Below are 19102 nucleotides of genomic sequence, written 5' to 3' on the forward strand. Positions count from 1 at the left end.
TCAATGCAGCCTTTACTGATCTGTCAATTATTACTACATTTTAAATTCGTCTTAAGTGTCAGAACTGTGGTGTATCTGATCAAGACAGTCTTAACTTTCCAAAATTTTTTGCCAGCACCTTGTATTCTGTTCAGTGGAATAAAGCAGATCCCTTGCAAGCACATGGTTACAGAAGCTAAACTAAACTAGGAAAATATCTTGAATGGAAGAGGAAGAAAAATTAAATGAAATACAGAAATTAATGCAAAAGGTTCAGTCAGGATATTTCCCAAGTTGGCAAACAGTAGGTTCTTGCAAAGAGGCCTGTGGTAAATGATGACAAGAAAAGGGAAAATTATTAATTATATTTGATAGTTACTGCACATCATTAATTAGAAGATGCACAACTGAGATTTTTTTAGTAGTGTGAAAAACAAAAGAAAGGTTGGTGGATTATTGGATATTTAATCCATTTTCGCATCTTCAGAAAGATATCTGAACAATTAAGAGCACATCAGGTGATACAGCTGTTGTCTCCTGTTATTGCATTGGTTGCAAAGGTACCATTTCTATCCCCTGCAACTTCTGTGGCTGACCCATTGACATGGTTTAAGCCTAGAGGGCAATTGAGCACCACGCAGCCGCTCGCTGTCTCCTGCCCTGCTGGTGGGATGGGGAGGAGAAAAATACAACAAAAGGCTCGGGAATCAAGACAAGGACAGGGAGTGATGACTCACCAAATATGGTCATGGGTAAAAGACAGACTCCCTACAGGAAGAAAAAGAACATCAATTTAATTTGAATACCACCACATGTGGCATGCTGTGAGCAGAGTGCAGGGTGATGTGGAACAGTCCAGCTGCTGTTCAGTTCCCTCCTTGAATCACACCATTTTAGAAAAGAACCTGAAAGAAAAGTTCAGTAATCCCACTGCTCTGGAAGTCACAGAATATGTAGCAGTATTAGAGATGTTAATAAAAACAAAATACATATATAAAGCTATGCGGTTTAGGATATTAGGGAGGTGTGCAAACTTTCATACTTTTATGCTCAGGAGAACTGAGTTACCATAGTTCAGTTACTATCCTAGCAAAATGTTACATCTCCTTTTTTGAGCATACAGAAAGATTGTTTGATTTTTAAAAGTTTTTTTTCATGTCACTTGCAAACTGAGTATAAGCATGGGAGATACAATGTGTTGGCAGGCACAACCATTAGAGCATTTCAGAAAAAGCACAATGGAGCAAAGTTCAAAGCTTAGTTATGTATCTGCCAGCGTGACTTTTAAAAGTAGAACAAAACAAGAGCTTGTACTGTCAGACAAAAGGGCTTAATAAGACTGCCTGAGTGAGATACTCATCAGGATCAGCTTTGGAAGAAAGTGAATGGTTATTGCTATGTAATAGTCATGACTGCATTTTCCAAGCAGGTGCAGTTCAGTTATGCCTGCCTTTTTGAAAATTTGAGATGGTGATTCTTGAAATATTTTCATATATACAAATATATATGTATACAGTGCTTAATGCATATATTTATGTATGCATCTGCATAAAGCAATTTTAAAGGCCATAAAAAGGTAATTTAAAGATTTTAAGTCTCAACAGGACGACAAGAATCTATACTGGCTTCAAATGAACATTATAGAAGCTCGGAAAAATAAAAGTAAACACAGTTACAGTGCTTCTCTTATGAACAGCTGTTGCCCTAAGGTAGTCTGAAAGATTACAGCTAGCCTAGGTGAATGTGAATATTAAAACTACTTTTACATAACATTGGGTACTTGACATAACAGTTTATGACATGTTGTGAGACTCTATCTGTTTATGCTGCTGCTGAGAACTGACTATTTAGACTTATAACTCCTATACCCCCATTATGCTCAATACAGAGATTTACCAGAAGACAGCTGCTGAGTAAGGCTGTGTTGGGTTTGTGTGTGGCAGAGTTTTCATAGCAGGGGAGGGGCTACAGAGGTGGCTCCTGTGAGAAACTGCTCCGAGGTCCCAGGGCTCCAAGTCAGCCCCGGCTCTGATCAAAGCCAAGCCAATTGGTGACAGTGGCTGTGTTTCTGTCATAACATATTTAAGAAGGGGAACCTAGAGAGGAGGAGGAGTGGTGAGGTTAAATACCTGTGTAAACACTAATGTCAGTGGAAGAAAGGAGGAGGATGGGGACGTGTGCCAGAGCAGGCACACCCCTACAACCCGTGCCCCTGCAGCCCATGGAGGTCACCAGTGGTTCAGATGCCCACCTGCAGCCCGTGGAGGACCCTATGTTGTGTTTTCTTCCTGCATAAATGAACCGCAGCTCTATACTCTTTCTGTGAAGCCTGACCTTGCTTCCAGAGATTGTACAGTTCCTCCTAAGCTCCATGAGGAGTTCCCCATTCAGTTAAGCTGGTCTTCTGTCCTGCTAGCTGGATTTATGACACGGTGGAATTGCCATCTTCTGTGCTTCTAAAAGCTGGTTCTTAAAGACTGACCAGCGTTCGTGGACTCTGAAGCACTCAAAAGCAGATTCCCAGGGTACTCTGCTAAATAGCTCTCCAGATAGCTTATAGTTTGCTCTCCTGAAGTCCAGGGTAGCAACTCTGCTGTCCTTTTTTCTCATTACCTTGCAAATTTTAAACTCAACCATTTCATGATCATGTGGCCAAGACAGCCACCTACCATCACATCCCCCATGAGTCCTTCTCTATTCACAAATAACAAGCCTAGGAGGGGATCTTTCCTAGTTGTCTCACTGAGTAGCTGTGACAAGAAGTTATCTCCTACTGGAGTTTCCAAGATCTGCTTGTCACAGCAATATTCCCAGCTGATGTCTGGGAAGTTGAAATCTCCCAGAAAGACAAGGGCTGCCAATCCAGAAATTTCTCCTAATTGCCTGTAGAATAACTCATCAGTGCTTACATCCTGGCTGGGCAATCGGTACTAGACACCCACTATGATATTTCCTTTGTTTTCCATCATGCTAATCCTGACCCAGAGGCTCTCAACCACATCATCACTAACTGTAAAGGCTGTGCAGTCAAATCTCTCCCTTAAATATAGTGCAACACCTCCACCTTGCCTGCCCTGCCTGTCCTTCCTGAACAGTCTGTAGCTCTCCATCCCGGCACTCCAATCATGGGACTTCTTCCACCAAGTCTCACTAATACCAATGATACCATCAGTCTGGGAGCAAACAACTGCATTTCAAACAAAAACAAAAGCATTTTAGAAATACACACACTGCTTATTGCTACATGAGAGAAATTCTATGAATGTGCTAAATACTACTTTTTTAAAAAATTGATTTTGCATATAGCCAAAAGCATATTTCCGCTATTTATTATTACTTGAAAGAGTGGATAGCCTTACCTTGTTAGAAAAGCATCTTTTAGGTTTTTCTATTAGTTGCAGACTTGAGGCATATTATTTCATTTTTCATACATTCACTCCAGTGTTCCCAAGAGTTGTGTTGCTTTTACTCATTTTCTCCGGTTTTCATGTTTCCTTACTTTTTGCAGACTAGGAATATTTTATCTTCTGCTTTTTGTAGTCATAAAAAATACTCTTTCAGAGTTCTCTCAATAGAAAAAAAAAAAAAAAGGTTCTTTTACATGCAGATTTCTCTGAAAATTCCAGTTAGGGCTGTGAAAAGAGGCATTTCAAGGGAGCATGAAGGCATTTTACTGTTTTAGTCTGGATTCAGCTGGTTTCTCTGGAGATTTTCTTTCCCAAACAAATGGAATAAACCCCTTGGTGCAGTCTGAATTCCCAGGAGTCACACAGGATACTTACAGACTCAACCACTATTTGATATGAATAAGAAGGTGATGTTGAGCACCATATGATTTAGTAGTCAGTATCTACTTTATAAATAGGCAGTCCTGACATTACATTTCTGACTTGAACAGTGTATCTTGGTGTCATGGTTGTCATGACCTCTCATGAGAAATAACAGGTTTAAGGAAGGTCACAGTATCAACCCTTTTATCAGTGCAGTTACTTAGTCATTTTACTTATTAAAGTAAAACATCTTTTCAACCTATTGAGAAAAAAAAAAAAAGAAAAAAGGTAGGTTTTGTGGCTCTTTGAAATCATATGCTGAAAATGGTATTTTGTATTGACTCAGCAAAACTTTTTTAGTATGCAAATCAATGCATTTCTTAGAGTAAATGCAGAGGCATTTGATCCTGTACTCTTGAGTTTTTGTTGTTTTCTAGATGAGCAAAACAAATATTTTTCCAGGTGTATTGGTGATAAAGGCAAGTTGACAAAGATGTTACTGCAGATGTTGAGAGTAAATTGTAGTTCGTTGTTAGGATTGTTAAGAAATGTCAAGTGCTTGAATTGAGATATTTAAAAATTACTCAGGTATGAGGATTTCTATAAAATAGTTTTTATCAATATAAGATTTACTGCTTTATAAAATATAAAAAGAATGCATTATAATAGAAATTTGATATGAAAAGTAGCATAGACATTAAGATAGGGAAATGAGTTTGAGGCTTCACCTATGATCATGTCTTAAATTTAAGCAAATACAATATGCTGATACATATGGAGCAATTAAGTAACTGAGAACATACATGACACTACATCTATGTGAGTGACTGTTGCTATTGCCATCATAGACATCAAGGAAAATCATGGTTGTATACCAATGACCAGGATATTCATTACGTGTGATCACTTGATTTATGGGTAGTTATGTACTCATATGGAACTGTGCTGAATTGCAGTTAGTGGTAGAAAAGGAGCCATGTAAGTGTAGATTTAATCACCCTAGGACTGAGGCTATAGCTCAAACCAGGCCGAATTTTCTAGATATTCCTACTTCAAGTATCTAATTTAGTGCTGTACTGTATGGGTTGGTATACCTCAAATTAATTTTAGTTTGCTTCGTGTTCTAATAAAGAATGGTTAGGTACTTGTCCTTGAAAAGAGTTTCAAAAAAGAAATATTTATATCTTTAATATTTTGGAAGTGATTAAAAAGAGAAGTAAAAGATCTAATCCATTTAAATATGATTTTTCAGTTTATCTCAAATATATTATCCAACCCATGTTGTTCATTGATTATTGATTATTTAATAATAATTAAGACATTATTGTTAAATTAGTAATAAGTAGTTTGTTATTTGTTTGTGTAGATTAGTGTATGTTTCCATCAACTCCATGTTTTCATCTGCATCCATGTGTGTATATGTAAGTAAGTATCCGTTATATAAGTCCCTTTGCAAGGTGGAGATGTAAGAACTTGCATAACTCATGGTGTTGCACACTTTAAGAATTAAATTTTCTTCAGAGAAATGTAGAATCTATGAAAGTCCATTTGTAGGCCAGACAACTGTTTCTCATCGCACATTGCAGGCCTCAGAAATGTTTTTTATCACACCCAAGGACACATAGTATGTATTATTGTCCATACAAATGTTTCTCATCAAATACAGATTGGACGTATCAGCTAGGTCAGTCTGTTCTTCAAGCTGTCAACAATAATTAGTAAGGAAATTCTAATCAGGAGCTACCGTCCTTGAAGAAGAGAAACATCCTGGAATGTGGCAGCTCATTAAAATTGTTTAACATAAATCAGTTTGATTAGAGATTAGAGTGTCCTTTGGAAGAACTATCGTCATTATAATAGTAAAAATTACACCCACTGCTTCGAAGACCCCTGTCTGAATAGAGACCCTCACCCTTTGAGCTTGTGCAGAAATTAAAAACCCACTGTAACTTTAAATTAAAGTGAGCATGTTATTAACAAATAAGGGATAGAAGTGATAAGTAAGCAACTAACCAATAATCATTATAGTAAATATGTCATCGTGTAGCTTGGAGCGTATAAATACTTTGAAGTTCTTCTGTGTGAGGTGCTAACTTTATGGAATTACCACCTAGCACCTGTCTTTGCACAGCTATGGAATAAAACTGGTCTCTTGGCTCTGTGTGTGAGATGGACTTTTGCAAACCCTGTTTGAGGGACAACACATTCATTCCTGTGGTCCTGTTTGAACAAAATGTTTTTCTTGTCAAAGACCTTGTATTTGACTTGTATGAGAATTCAAACTTTCAGGCAGGTGCAAACTATTGGTTAGATTTGTGCAGTATAATTTATTCTGATCAACACCTGCATTACCAATGGAGAGACATCTGGTCATGAAAAGATTTTTCTAAGAACACTAATCTAAATGAGAGGTGCCAAAACCTTTGCTGCTTAACTTTGGGATGATTATGAATCCTTCAGTAGAAACTGTGAGTGTATATTTAAAATCCTGTACGTAATTAGTATCCATAAACTTCAGTGTAAATCAGACACCAGAACAACCAAATGTGATTCACCTCACCATCTATAATTTTAGAAATTAAGAGATTTTTCTCCTATGATAGTGCAAAGAAAGGGCATATAGGGAAGAAGAAGTACTTAGGCTTAGACCTTATTAAAAAATAACAAGAAACCACTTCTTACGACTTCATTGAATCACGTACAGTGTTTTTGAGTAGTTAACTAATAATAATTATCCTGAATTGTGGGAATTATTAGGAAGGGCTCAGACCAAGGTTTAGATTAGAAGCATATGAGCTGTGAGGAAGGATATGGTTATGATTTTCAAACTAGTAATTAGCAAGCACTCAAGGTAAAAAAAAAAAATTGTTCAATTGAATGTAAAAAACTGAACAAGTGCTAGATATTGCAGATCTGTTAGGTTGTCTTCTGGGCTTGGAGAAAAAGGAGGATGGACATGTTGAAACTGTTATGAGCTTAACTGGAAATGTAATCAGATTCAGGACAAATGAAACTAATTATAATTCATAATTTTGTATATTAAGATTTTTAGTTTTCCAAATCAATGAAATTAGTCAAAATATAATTTTTGCAGAAAAGTTGTTAGGGAGTACACATTATGGTAAACATAGTATTTGGCCTGTGAGTCTAATAAATACTATTTATGAAATTGTGGATTTTTTTATAAAAGGAAAAAAGTAATTTAAAAAAATGAAGATTTGGATTAGCTGGCTGTGAATAATTTTCTGCACTGTTCTGTGTCATACAATTTGGTGATTTTATTTAATGATGAGTGGGTAAAATGAATGGGTAAAATATGTTGTACTTTATTTCCTGATAAGTTGAGAGTATAAATGTTTCACCAGTAAGTGTTTGTTTCTGTTAATACTGAAATTAGCTTTCAGAAATATTCGCATTGAAAACCTGAACTTTTTGGTGTTTTCTTGAATTGGTGATCTTTGATCACATTGTGTTTTATGGCAAGGAAACACTAACACCAAATGTGATTTTAATGTGAAAAGAAATCACATTCTTAGATTCGCAAAATTGCTTGGTTTTTGTCTAGATCTAATGAGGAAATAAAGCGAATACTCATTATATAATTATATATATATAATATATATAACATATATACCAAATATATATAAATATATACCAAAACTATGATCCTAACATTAAGCCTAAAAAAAGGCAAACAGGACAACTTCCTCAAAACCTACTTTGTATTTATGCAGTAAGTGGCTGAAAAGGAATACTTCTCTCTATTACTGTGTAACAGATTTGAGCTGTGTGAAATTGACATGTTTTTAAATTAGCATTATTATGGTAGTTGATTAGAGATAGTTTTTATTTTTCTGAATTGAGCCAGTATCTAATATGACATAACTCAGTGGCATGACAGCTGCCTGTTTAGTCTGCAAGATTTGTTATGGTAGCATTCACTAAATGAAAAACATGGGGTCTGCTGACTTCTTACTTTGACACTAAATTAGTAAACCCACGAATTCAAATGGCTTCCTGAAATTTTATCTTTAATTTCCTAGGCAGTGCAAAATAAAATTCTTTAATACCTGATAGAAAATACAGTTCGAATTTTAATCCCTTGGTTTTAGAAATCCAACATTTAAATGCTACATTTTTGCTAACATTAAATTTTAATCTCTATGAAAAATATGTAAATATAAAAAATACAGAATCGTAGAATATCTGAAGTAATAAGGGACCCATAAGAACCATCAAGTAAATAAATAAATATGAAAAAAGGAAGAAACTATTTTTCCTGCTGTCAAGACATGTGCTTTTGAGGTAGATGAAAAAATAACAATGCAGTAGTATAGAATATCCTGCAGATTTTGTAAGGGTTTTTTTTATTTGGGAGCAGCTGAATAATTTGCATATGATGCTCAGGGGTAATTAAATAGTTGTAAATTGTTGCAATAAAGGTTTTACAGCATGTCGCACCTTCTCAGCAGTATTAAGTCTTATCCTCTATCTTAGGCATTTTTCAATAAACACAGTAGGAAATGCTTGTTTTCAACTAGAATAAGGGAGAGAAAACAAGGTAGTGTTTTATGCAATTTTAAAATGTATATAGTAGCATATGCTTCAAATATCTGGGAAACCTCTGTGGGATTTGTGCAGGTGTGTTAGTTTATAAGGTGGTGGGGTTTTTTCCACTGCATGATTTTAAAAGAGGTAAGAACTTACATAAACTGCACTGGCAGTGCAACTTAAGAAACCGGTTCTTTGCTTTGATCACATCTTTGGGCTGCCATAATTATGTTTCAATTAGTTATGTTTTGGGCATTGTAAAGTTTTGAAACGGTGTTTTTTTGAGAGCGTAGTACCAGAGATTTAGTAGAAAACTGTGTCTGTAGATTAGTATTAAAATTCTCTGGTTTTGGCTCTATTGCTTTTCCTATTCTCTCCATTTTGGTTTCGTTTCAGATGGTGATAAGATCCATTTCAGGGTGACATGAAACATATTCTAAGGGCTTAAGACTGTAAAAAGTGAATTAGGAAAGTGTTTCCACAAAAATTTGTCATGCCATAGGACAATCAGATTGTCTTGTTTGAAAAATAAAAAAGTAAACAGATGAAATTGTGTGTGTGTTTCTTTCTAGCACTTTGGAAACCGGTGGGCAGCCATCTGCAGATGGACAGAAGACCGATGGGTCCTTCTGCAAGATATTCTTCGTAAATGGCAGCACTTTGCAGAAGAGCAGGTGACTAGTTTTAGCAGTTATAAATTAGAATGTTCTTCAGAAAATTGCACTAGGAAAAGCCTGACAGAAACCTTTTCACTCTCTTCAATTTTCTTTCAGTGCCTTTTTGATGCATGGCTTACTGAGAAAGAGGATGTTGTGAGCAAAATTCATACAACTGGCTTTAAAGATCAAAATGAAATGCTGACCAATCTACGCAAATTAGCTGTATGTATTTTTCTTTCTCCTATTTTATGTTCAGCTTCCTTATTCGGGAGTCTGAGTCCATGTGGCTTCATCCCACTCTCAGACAATATGGTTTAACAGAACAGCTGTTTCATACTTTGGGAATGGGTATTGTCTTGCGTAGATGGAATAGGTTGGTCCATGGCCTTGCTGACAAAGGAACCAATACGTACAGATGTTTTCCTTGGTTGTCTCTTCAGTCAAAAGTTTATGAACTGAAATAGCATTTGGGTGTCTTAAAAATATCTATACTTTTATACTGAAAGTTTCTTTCTTGATACTATTGATAATATTGTGTGTGAGACTGAATATATACGTATATGTACAAAGACGTGCATATGAGTAAGTACTTATCATACAGCAAAACCTGTTATACATTACTTGAACTTGAAAAAACTAAAGACTCAAAAGTTGCAAAATGCTGACTTTAGTATTACTTTGCAACTATACCTCAAATACTTTGTGAATATAGTTACATGCATAAAATGCTCCCTTTTCAACATGTCTTTACCTTACTCTTCAGGAAATACTCTACTATGCGTCGCCTTTATGGAGGGAATGTAGGTCTGACTGGCCTAGACAGATTCTCTTCCTGTAGAGGTGGAAAACTTGTCACAGCCTAGACTTGCAAATGGTTTTATACAGTTAGGGCCTTTGTAAAGAAAATGGTATGGTATGTGCTATTTTTGTACGTAATAATGACTGTTTATGCATTTAGAGGAAAGGAAACATTCATGTCCATGCTTTTGTTAAAATAGGTAAATTATTATTGCTGTAAATAGGAACTTCATTGGTAATTTTCTATTTAAACAGAACTATTATTATTTGTTTTGTCAAATAGGTGGGAGGTGGGGAGTTTCCTAGGTATTATTTCAAGACTTGTTTGTATGGTTTACATACTAGGATTTTCAATCATGAGTGATTCTCAATTTATTATTAATTATTTGGTTATACAGTAGGCTCAACCTTAGATTTTTAAAAATTATTTTAGAACTGATGCCCTTCACATACTTCTGTATTAAAAGTAGAAACATTTGGGCCTTTGGTCAATAAAAATACCATGATGTTTCTGAAGTTTAAGTAACTGTGCTGTTTTTAAAATTTACTATATTTTATCCTCGTATAAACAAACATATAAAGTTTTTTTTAAAAAAATTAAAATTGTTACAGCTTGATTGTTTAATTCATAACTACCTTGTAGCTGGTGCAGAATTAGGGATAAAAGTCTGATTCATAGAATGACTAATAAGTTAATATTTGTTGGCTTTTTTTTTCCAAAATTCAAGACTCCACAGTATGATTGTTAGCATAATCTTAAGACATTGTAATTATTACACTACCACACTTCTTTTTTTTTTTCCTCCCCCCTTATTTTTTACCTCTGTAACTCTTTAGGGGATAATAGAAACATATATTTAGAAGTTCAGACTTGGATTTTGATTATTTAGGATTAAGTCAACTTCTTTGTAAAGGAAAGGAACTTTTTATGTAGTCAGTTGTCTGAGTGTATCAGCTTCTTGGAAATTCTAGTAGTGTAACGTGTAAGAAATCTTGAAGTTGACTTCGAGCCAAGCTTTTATTAATGCATAATGAATTAGAGGCAACTCAGGATGCTTTAGAGTACCTTCATGAAGAAAAAATTATGACAAAAAATTCAGATTTATTCAATAAATTAGTACTTGTGGATTTCAGCAAGTTGCTAGAACAAATAGGAACTGGGGATTGAAATGTTTATCACAAACTGTGAAGTAGCAGGATATTAATGGTTTGAAAGTGTAAAAGGTAAGACCAGTTTGTGTATCTTTCAGAATTGCTTGGAAATATGATGTTAAGAAGGAAATGCTTTCTTTTAGTAGTATTTTCATAAATTCAGTTAATGAAATACAGACACACTCTTACAAAGTTAATTATGTTGCCAGATTAAATTGTTAAGCATTACTGTAATGAAAGCATCGTGGTCTTTCATGAAACTGAATGTTTAAACACCAGAGTAAATAAGTGATTCTTCCATCCACCTGAACCTCAACAAGAATCATGTCATCCTTGACAGAACAGACGGGTTTTATTAATAGTAACTTAATCTTTTTTTGCACATGAATAACTTTGGTGTTTTTAGAAATAGCTGATCCATAATGTAGTAGTTTAGATATTTAAAAAATTATGGTATGCTGGAGAAACACTGCCTCTTTAGTCTCTTTGATTTGTAGCAGAAAAATATTTTCTACTTTTGGAATTCCTCTATTGGGTTTTAGACCTAGTAGCAGACATCTCCAAATTCCAGTGAGTATGTATTTTTCTCTTCACACAGTGCCAAATTGTCAGGAGTTTTGTGGATGAAGATTTACTATTTTACTCTTCCCTGAATCACAGGGAATTTGTATTAATGCATTACCCACATGAAAATTCTTGTCAGGGAATATATTTTTCCACTCTTGGACTGGCTTTAAGAAATAGGGAAAAATGGGATCATGGTATCCTGACAGTAACATGCAAATCATGCTTGTCTTTTGACATAAGTTATTTTGGACATAGAGATGTGTTTGGATATAGTAAAGTTAAAACTGTCATGAAAAATTGCTTTTGTAATTAGGCCAGCTTGTTCCACAATTGTAAAAGTGAGTCTGTGAGGCAATAAATATACCTTCTTTTACCAATATAAAAATGTTTATATTCTTAACAACATGGTAGCTACATCCCTTGGTTGTCTAATCATTTCCAGCAGGAAATTACAGTATTAGTTTGTCCTGTTAGATCTTAAGAATTTTAGGTTTGATATCATGATATGGCATACAAGCTTCCAGCCTGTTTTTCCTGTCTCTCTTATATGCCCAACTTGACAAGATTAAGGTCATGTTCTTTAGCCAGATTTCAGTCTCTTAAACCAGAAGGAAATTTCTGAAGGTATTTTATTAAACCATTTAGCATTATGACAATCCTCCTACAGGGTCCTAAGCCTTCTAAAGTGACTGAGGTGAAATAGGTCTGTTGAGATGCTGTTCACAGTATGAAAAAAAATATTGATTCTTATAGCACATTAATCATTACATCACATAGTAACAGATAGAAGGTAAAATAAGAAAGAGCAGCTGGTAGTTTTCATGGATATTTGCAGATCAGGATACTTCTGAAGAAATCAGGATTTAACTACTGCTTGCTGATGCAGAAATACATCAGTGTTTTCTCCACAGTAATTTTATCTCATGGTTCTCATGTTGGATGAAATAAACTGTTAATTTCAGTTAAGGAAGGATTTTTGCTAGTAAGCACTATTACTGCTTAAAAGTAAACTTTCATTTACCAACATTTGTTAAACTGGTAGTCGGTATAAATATATTTTCAGACAGTAATAAAGATTTTGAGTAAGCAGAAAGATTGAGATTGTTCCTGAACCAAAATCTCCATACATGGATTCCTGTTATAGGATTGCTAGAACATTTTTGCAACCCAAATTCTGATTATTTGACTTAGTATAAACAAGCATGTGTTTCCCAAAAATTTGTTCCTTTCTAATGATTTGACTGCAGGCTCACCGTTATTAACAAATATTAGTTCTCTGTAGGTTCTTTCTCAGATGTCATTCTCCCAAACTGGGAGAAGGAGGCAAGTTAAAACATTTTAAATAAAACAATATAAATTAAACTTTGATATTTAGTTTGGTGTCAGAATACTCTGGGGAGTGGAAGACAAAATGTTTTGAAATCCAACAGAAGATTCGGGATGTCCCAAAGATTATGATGCTGTGGTGGGTTAGCCTTGGCTGGCCATGAGGTGCCACTCTTTCACTCCCCTTCCTCAGCAAGGCAGGGGCAGAAAATAAGATTAAAAGCTTATTGGGCAAGATGAGGACAGGGAGATCACTCACCAGTTGCTGTCACAGGCAAAACAGACTCGAGGAAGATTAATTTTATTTATTGCCATCCAAATCAGAGTAGTATAATGAGAAATAAGAAGAATCTTAAAACACCTTTCCCCCACCCCTTCCTTCTTCCCAGGCTCAACTTCACTCCCATCCTACCTCTTTCACCTGAGTGACGAAGGGAATGGGGGTTGCGGTCAGTTCATCACATGTTGTCTCTGCTGCAACTTCCTCTTCATGTGGTTTCCCTTCTCCAGTCTGGGGTCCCACCCACAGGAGACAGTCTTTCATGAACTAATATAACATGCATCCTTCCCACGGGCTGCAGTTCTTCACAAACTGCTCCAGTGTTTGTCCCTTCCGCAGGGTGCAGTCCTTCAGGAACACACTGCTTCAGTCTGGGCCCCCATAGGGCCATAAGTCCTGCCAGAAAACTTGCTCCTGCGTGGGCTTCTCTCCATGGGGCCAGAGGTCCTGCCAGGAGCCTGCTCCAGCATGGGGTCTCCACAAGGTCACAGCCTCCTTCAAGCAACCACCTGATCAGGCATGGTGTCCTCCACGGGCTGCAGGTGGAGATCTGCTCCACCATGGACCTCCATGGGCTGCAGGGGCACAGCCTGCCCTGCCATGGTCTTCACCACAGGCTGCAGGGGAATCTCTGCTCCAGTGCCTGGAGCACCTCCTCCCCCTCCTTCACTGATCTTGGTGTCTGCAGGGCTGTTTCTCTCACATTTTTCTCACTCCTCTCTTTCACAGCTGCTGTGCAGCACTTTTTACCATTTCTTAACAATATTATCACAGAGGTGCCACTGGAGTCACTGATGGGCTCAGCTTTGGGCAGTGGTGGGCCTGCTTTGGAACTGTCTGAAGCTGATTCTATCCCACATGGGAGCAGAGTCTGGTGTCTTCTCACAGAAGCCACCCTTGCAGCCCCCCTGCTGCCAGAATCTTGCCATGTAAACCTGGTACAGAGGCTGTCCCTCTTCTCCCCTCAGCTTTAGCAGTCACGTTTTCATTGTTATTGAAATGAATGGGTAAAATATATTTTTGGTGAGTGTAGCAATTCACCCAGTTCTAACTGATACCAAGTCAGTTTGATTTGTTCTTAATCTATATACTGTATGATAATATCTATTTGTAATAATTTTTGTTCAGATAAAACTGGTTTTTGCAGGAAATTTTTGTGGTTTAATATCTCAAATGTCTTGTTTCAGAGGATTTATTCAGTATTTGTATGTGAAAATTTATCATCTTTGTCATTAACTCTCTTCTAGGATCTGCTTAGTCTAAAGGGCAGAAAAAGTGTTTAGGCTTTATGACTTTGTGCATATATTAATACTGACTATTCTTCTTTTTTTCCTGATGTTGATGGGTAGTTCCTCTAGTTCTAAAAATATTTCCTTAAAACAACTGGGGTTTTTTAAATTTTCCACCTACCATTTATTCAGTCACTATAATTTTCTCTGAATTCTTACACAAGGCAAAGGGTGACATAGAGCATGGACTAAGATGGAGGATGTGATGCACTGAGAATGTAGAACATAAGTGGACAGACTGAGGTGAAGCTTTACTGTCATTTATGGCACAGATTTGATAGGTTGTTTTCATGTCCTGTGCCTAAGTTTTGCAGCCTGTAAAATGAAAGTGATGGTGTTCTTTTTTGTAAAACATGTTGAGTTCTACTGCAAAGGTATACAAGACTGAGGTTTATAGATTTATAATAAATATTCCATTACTATAGAGTTAAATCTTCTCTTGTTTCATTTAATGCAAATTTCTTTACTTATTAGAAGAGATAAATTAGATATTACACTATTTTTTTACTGGAATAAATCTTTTAGTAGCCGAACAATTACTTTACAGCAGATGTTGCTGATTAGAATATTGCAATGATCAAAGTTTTTGGTGATGTTAAAAGAAAAGAAAACCAGCAATCATAAAAAAAAACTTGAAAACAAAAAAACAACTAGTAGAAGCACATTACCAACAAATAAGGAAACCACTTTATAATGTTCAAATATTAGTTTAGAGTTTACAGTATGCATTTGACAGAAGTTATGACTGAGTTATTTGAGAATGAATTTCATGAAGCAAACTACCATTTATTCTCTTGCAGATTGGTAAATTACATGTTTTGTTGCTAGCTCATTAGGATTTTAGGTCTACTCTTGTACCAAAAAACCCCTAAACTGGAGCATATTATTGGTTACTGTAGCACACTGACTGGTTTTCATTAAGAAAATGTGAAAACAGAATCCCCCAGTAGGCTTTTATGAGTTAAGCATAGCTATCACACAAGCATTTTAGGTAGTAGTGAGTGGTACCTTTGACGTAGAAAGTTTTAGCATCTTTCTCTTTCTAGTGTTTCACTTACTGATTGTGCTCCATGTATCTGGGTTTGATGCCGAAGTCATTTGTGTATTATACAGTTGTTGTCAGCTGTGGAGGCTGGAAATAAAGCACTGCTGTTCAGAATTCACTAATCATGTTTCACAGGGTACCATTTTTTATTGTTTCAGTCAGTGTATGTGGTGGCTTTCACAGGATCTTCTTCTGACACTGTAGGGAAAAAATGTCAAATATAACAATCCTTGAATTTTTAAGATGGTAAATTGTTTTACATCTAGTCTGCTCCCTCTGTTTGATCTGCTATAATGCAAACAGATTCTTAAAGTGTGTTAACTGCTATTTCTCAGGGACATGTCAATTTAAATGTTGATATTAACTGTATCTAACATTAGTAATTATGATGTTTCAAACCACATCTGACTGGAAAGAGTACCGATTACAAATGCTACAAATCTTTCTTTTACTGAGCTGCATTTTAGATTACAGTTTTGCATGATATGGTGACAGGAAATTAAATTCTGTTGTCTAAATATTTGTTTAAATATCCCTTTCATGCTCTGGGGGTTAGATTTCAATCATCAGCTGCATAGAGAGTTAAAAATTTGTCCGTTTTTTGAGAATGAATGCTTAAGCTATGACAATCAATGGATTAAACCAGTAGAGGCATTAAAAAAACAAACCCAGGTGAGAACTGGAGCTATGGATGACTCCTGGATTTGTGAAGAGCCTGCTTCATAGAGAGGTTTGCATGTATAGATCTCAGGAATTTCAAGCTCCCTTGGCAGTTTACTGGAGTAGAGGTCTGAAGACTGACAATTTCTCCTTTTTCATTAGCATCCATGTGTTCAAGCTCTACAACAGCTTGCAGAGCACAGAGGATGTATGTGGGAGTTTCCAGGCTCCCAGCTGCAGGGCCCTTTCCTTGGCACACTCAGCAGAGCCTGGAGTTCCCAAGGCTTTTCCATTCCATGGAAGGCTGCTACCATGTAACCAGAGCCTGACGAGATCTGAGGGAGATGAGAAATACGTGATTCTACAATACTGCCAAAACCAAACTTATTTTCTTTGAGCTTTCTTTTTTATTTTTCATCTTGGTTTGGGGTCAAATATTATTTTTCTAGAAAATATTTTTTTCACAGTGACTTTTAATATGCAATATATGACAAAGTGAAACAAAACTTTAAAGAAGCATTGTTTGAAATGTTGATATAGTTGTTAACATTAGTGCAGTTTTAAGGTTATTAATGTCATGCAGCTGTTACCTTTTTGATTTATGTTGCCACCTGAGGCATGCTATGATTTCTGGAGTTGCTCCACCTGTCACGTTATATTGCTTTGTGAAGTGCAATGCGTCCATTCCACTGTAAGCTCTGCCAGCAGTTTTTACAGTAAGAACAACATGGAAGTATAGGAGTTTGTATGAAATACTCTTACCCATTTTCAGTTCTTTATCATGCTCTCTTCAGGATTTTTCTTCTAAGTTTGTTGGGTTTGTGGGTTTGGGGTTTTTTGTATATGAATTACTGTTCTTCCTCCTGTTACTTTGTTTAACAGATTCTGAAAGGAGATCTAGAAATGAAAAGGCAAATGATGGGTAAGCTGAAGTCGCTCAGCCAAGACCTCCTTGTAGCTGTGAAAAATAAAGCAGTGGCTCAAAAGCTAGAAAGTCGTCTTGAAAGTTTTGCCCAGCGCTGGGATAGCCTTGTGCAGAGGGTGGAGAGCAATTCTAAAGAGGTTTGTTAAAACCAACGTTTTGTCAGTGGGTGACAGTCAAATCCTTTGCCAGACAAATGTTTGAAGTATTGTTGGTGCTGTTTGTCATACTGTTTTTAATTTTTTTCCCTGCATGATTGCTTAAGACATATTTTATTTTTAGGACAATGTAATACAGCTATAATATAACTTTCAAGAATTTTATTTATCTCTTTAGTTTTAGATCTCTCTTTATAATGTTGATTAATTTATTGGGTTGTTAAGTATGTTTTCAGGGATAATACAATCCATAATGAAAATACTCTTTTCAGTTAATTTAATTTTAACCTATGATTGTCACTTCAAATGAACTGTTTTCATTGCTGTCTCTGTGGAATAGCACTTTGTCTGAAATTAGTGTAAGAACTGTTTGCTAGTTAAAGAGAAATTATTTTAATTTCTTTGCAACAGTGAATTTATAATAGAATACTATTTTACTTCTGCTTATGTTATTCTGATTTACAGTTTAAAAAGAGAGGCCATAAAAAGAGAAGTTTCTTGGAAAAATAAAGAAATCATTCCATACCTATGGCCAAAATTCCAATGAAAAAATGATATAATCAGCTATTATTTTGCCCAGCTCTTTTCTGTTAACTGTAATATATTAAAGAAGAAATTGAGGTTTTAAAGTTTCACATTTTTTAAACCAGAAAACATATCCATTCATTTTTCATAGCCATCTGTCAGTATCTCTTTCTTATTGGATTTAAACCCAAATGATCTCACTCTTTTCCTTTCCATTATCTCATTAATACTGAGTTATTTTTGTGCTATTGTTGTATGACTGGTGAAATGAAAATGGACATAAGACTTTTTAATGATAACACAAAGCAGAATGTTACTGCACGCACCTCTGTCCTGTCCCTAGAGGGCCTCTTATAGTTCTGGTCAGTTTGATTCAATTTCCTTGACAATGCTGCACTTTTTTTGTTGCTGTATACTAACACTTCTACCAACTTATGTCTGGGTAAATAAATGAAAGCTGCTATACTTCCTGTAGTGATCTGAATACCTCTCAGTAACCTTGCTTCCAACTCATACCTTCATCTTTTAGTTTGCTCTGTGATACAGTTTCTTGTGTAGCTGAAGTTAGAAAAATCAGTTTGGTAGAACAGAAGAGAAGAAAATGGGGAAAGGGTACAATCTCACTTAGTAACCGAAGGCAAAACCAGTTTGTGCTACACAGCATTTTTAACAGTTGAAAATTTGATTTAACTCTTGTATATTTGTTGTAGGGAACCTATTGTTTCAATGCAGAGGAAATTCCAGATGCATTTTGAATTTGGGATGGCTAGAGTAACATGATTCTAAGTTAATAAGTCACTCCAAAGTTTTCAAGAGTTATTTAGATTGTTGATAGGTCATAAAAGCAGATACTAGTTTTGAAAATGGAACTTAGATTACAGAAAATATAGCCTCCTTGTGAAGTGAGAAATCCTGAGGCTGTACATCCATACATCATGGAACAGCACAGATGGGAGATGCTTTGGATTCCCAAAACAATGTATCTGTCTTATAGCAGCACACTTCAATTGATAAGCTTTTCCTCCAAGGAGAAGCTACTTTGCTCAGCACGAAGTTGATATGCTGTTATGGGTGTATTGCTTGACGTTCTGGAGACATTGCACATTCAGTGTTAACTATTATGGAGTTTACATATGTACCCTATGAAATGCTGATGGTGTACTTTTTGCCACATGTTTCTATCCAGGCAGGGCAGATGATGTTCGTGGGGTTTATACATTTATTCATTACAGAGCTCATTTACACATTTAGACTGCAAGAAAAAAAGTACCTCTAAAAGATCTAGTTATCTCTCTAATAATGAACTGAGGAGGAAGGGATTTGAAAGAGGGTGACAAATACAACATTTTTCACTAAAATATATCAGAAACTGCCATCACTGTAGCCCCCTTCCCTGCTACCAAAAACCCCCGCCACTCACT

At 35.9% G+C, this 19102-nt stretch overlaps 1 protein-coding gene across 8 annotated transcripts in view; it reads left to right on the forward strand.

Moving 5' to 3' along the window:
- Window positions 1-19102, forward strand: part of DMD (dystrophin) — a 1148563-nt gene that overhangs the window by 341338 nt on the left and 788123 nt on the right. For all 8 annotated transcript variants that reach the window (XM_074814589.1, XM_074814586.1, XM_074814591.1 and 5 more), the window contains 3 exons: window positions 8873-8974; window positions 9074-9181; window positions 16959-17138. In XM_074814589.1, coding sequence (XP_074670690.1) covers window positions 8873-8974; window positions 9074-9181; window positions 16959-17138 — 390 coding nt within the window. The remainder of the gene's footprint in view (window positions 1-8872; window positions 8975-9073; window positions 9182-16958; window positions 17139-19102) is intronic.

This window comes from Strix aluco, chromosome 2, assembly GCF_031877795.1.
Source record: "Strix aluco isolate bStrAlu1 chromosome 2, bStrAlu1.hap1, whole genome shotgun sequence".
Classification (NCBI taxonomy): Eukaryota; Metazoa; Chordata; class Aves; order Strigiformes; family Strigidae; genus Strix; species Strix aluco.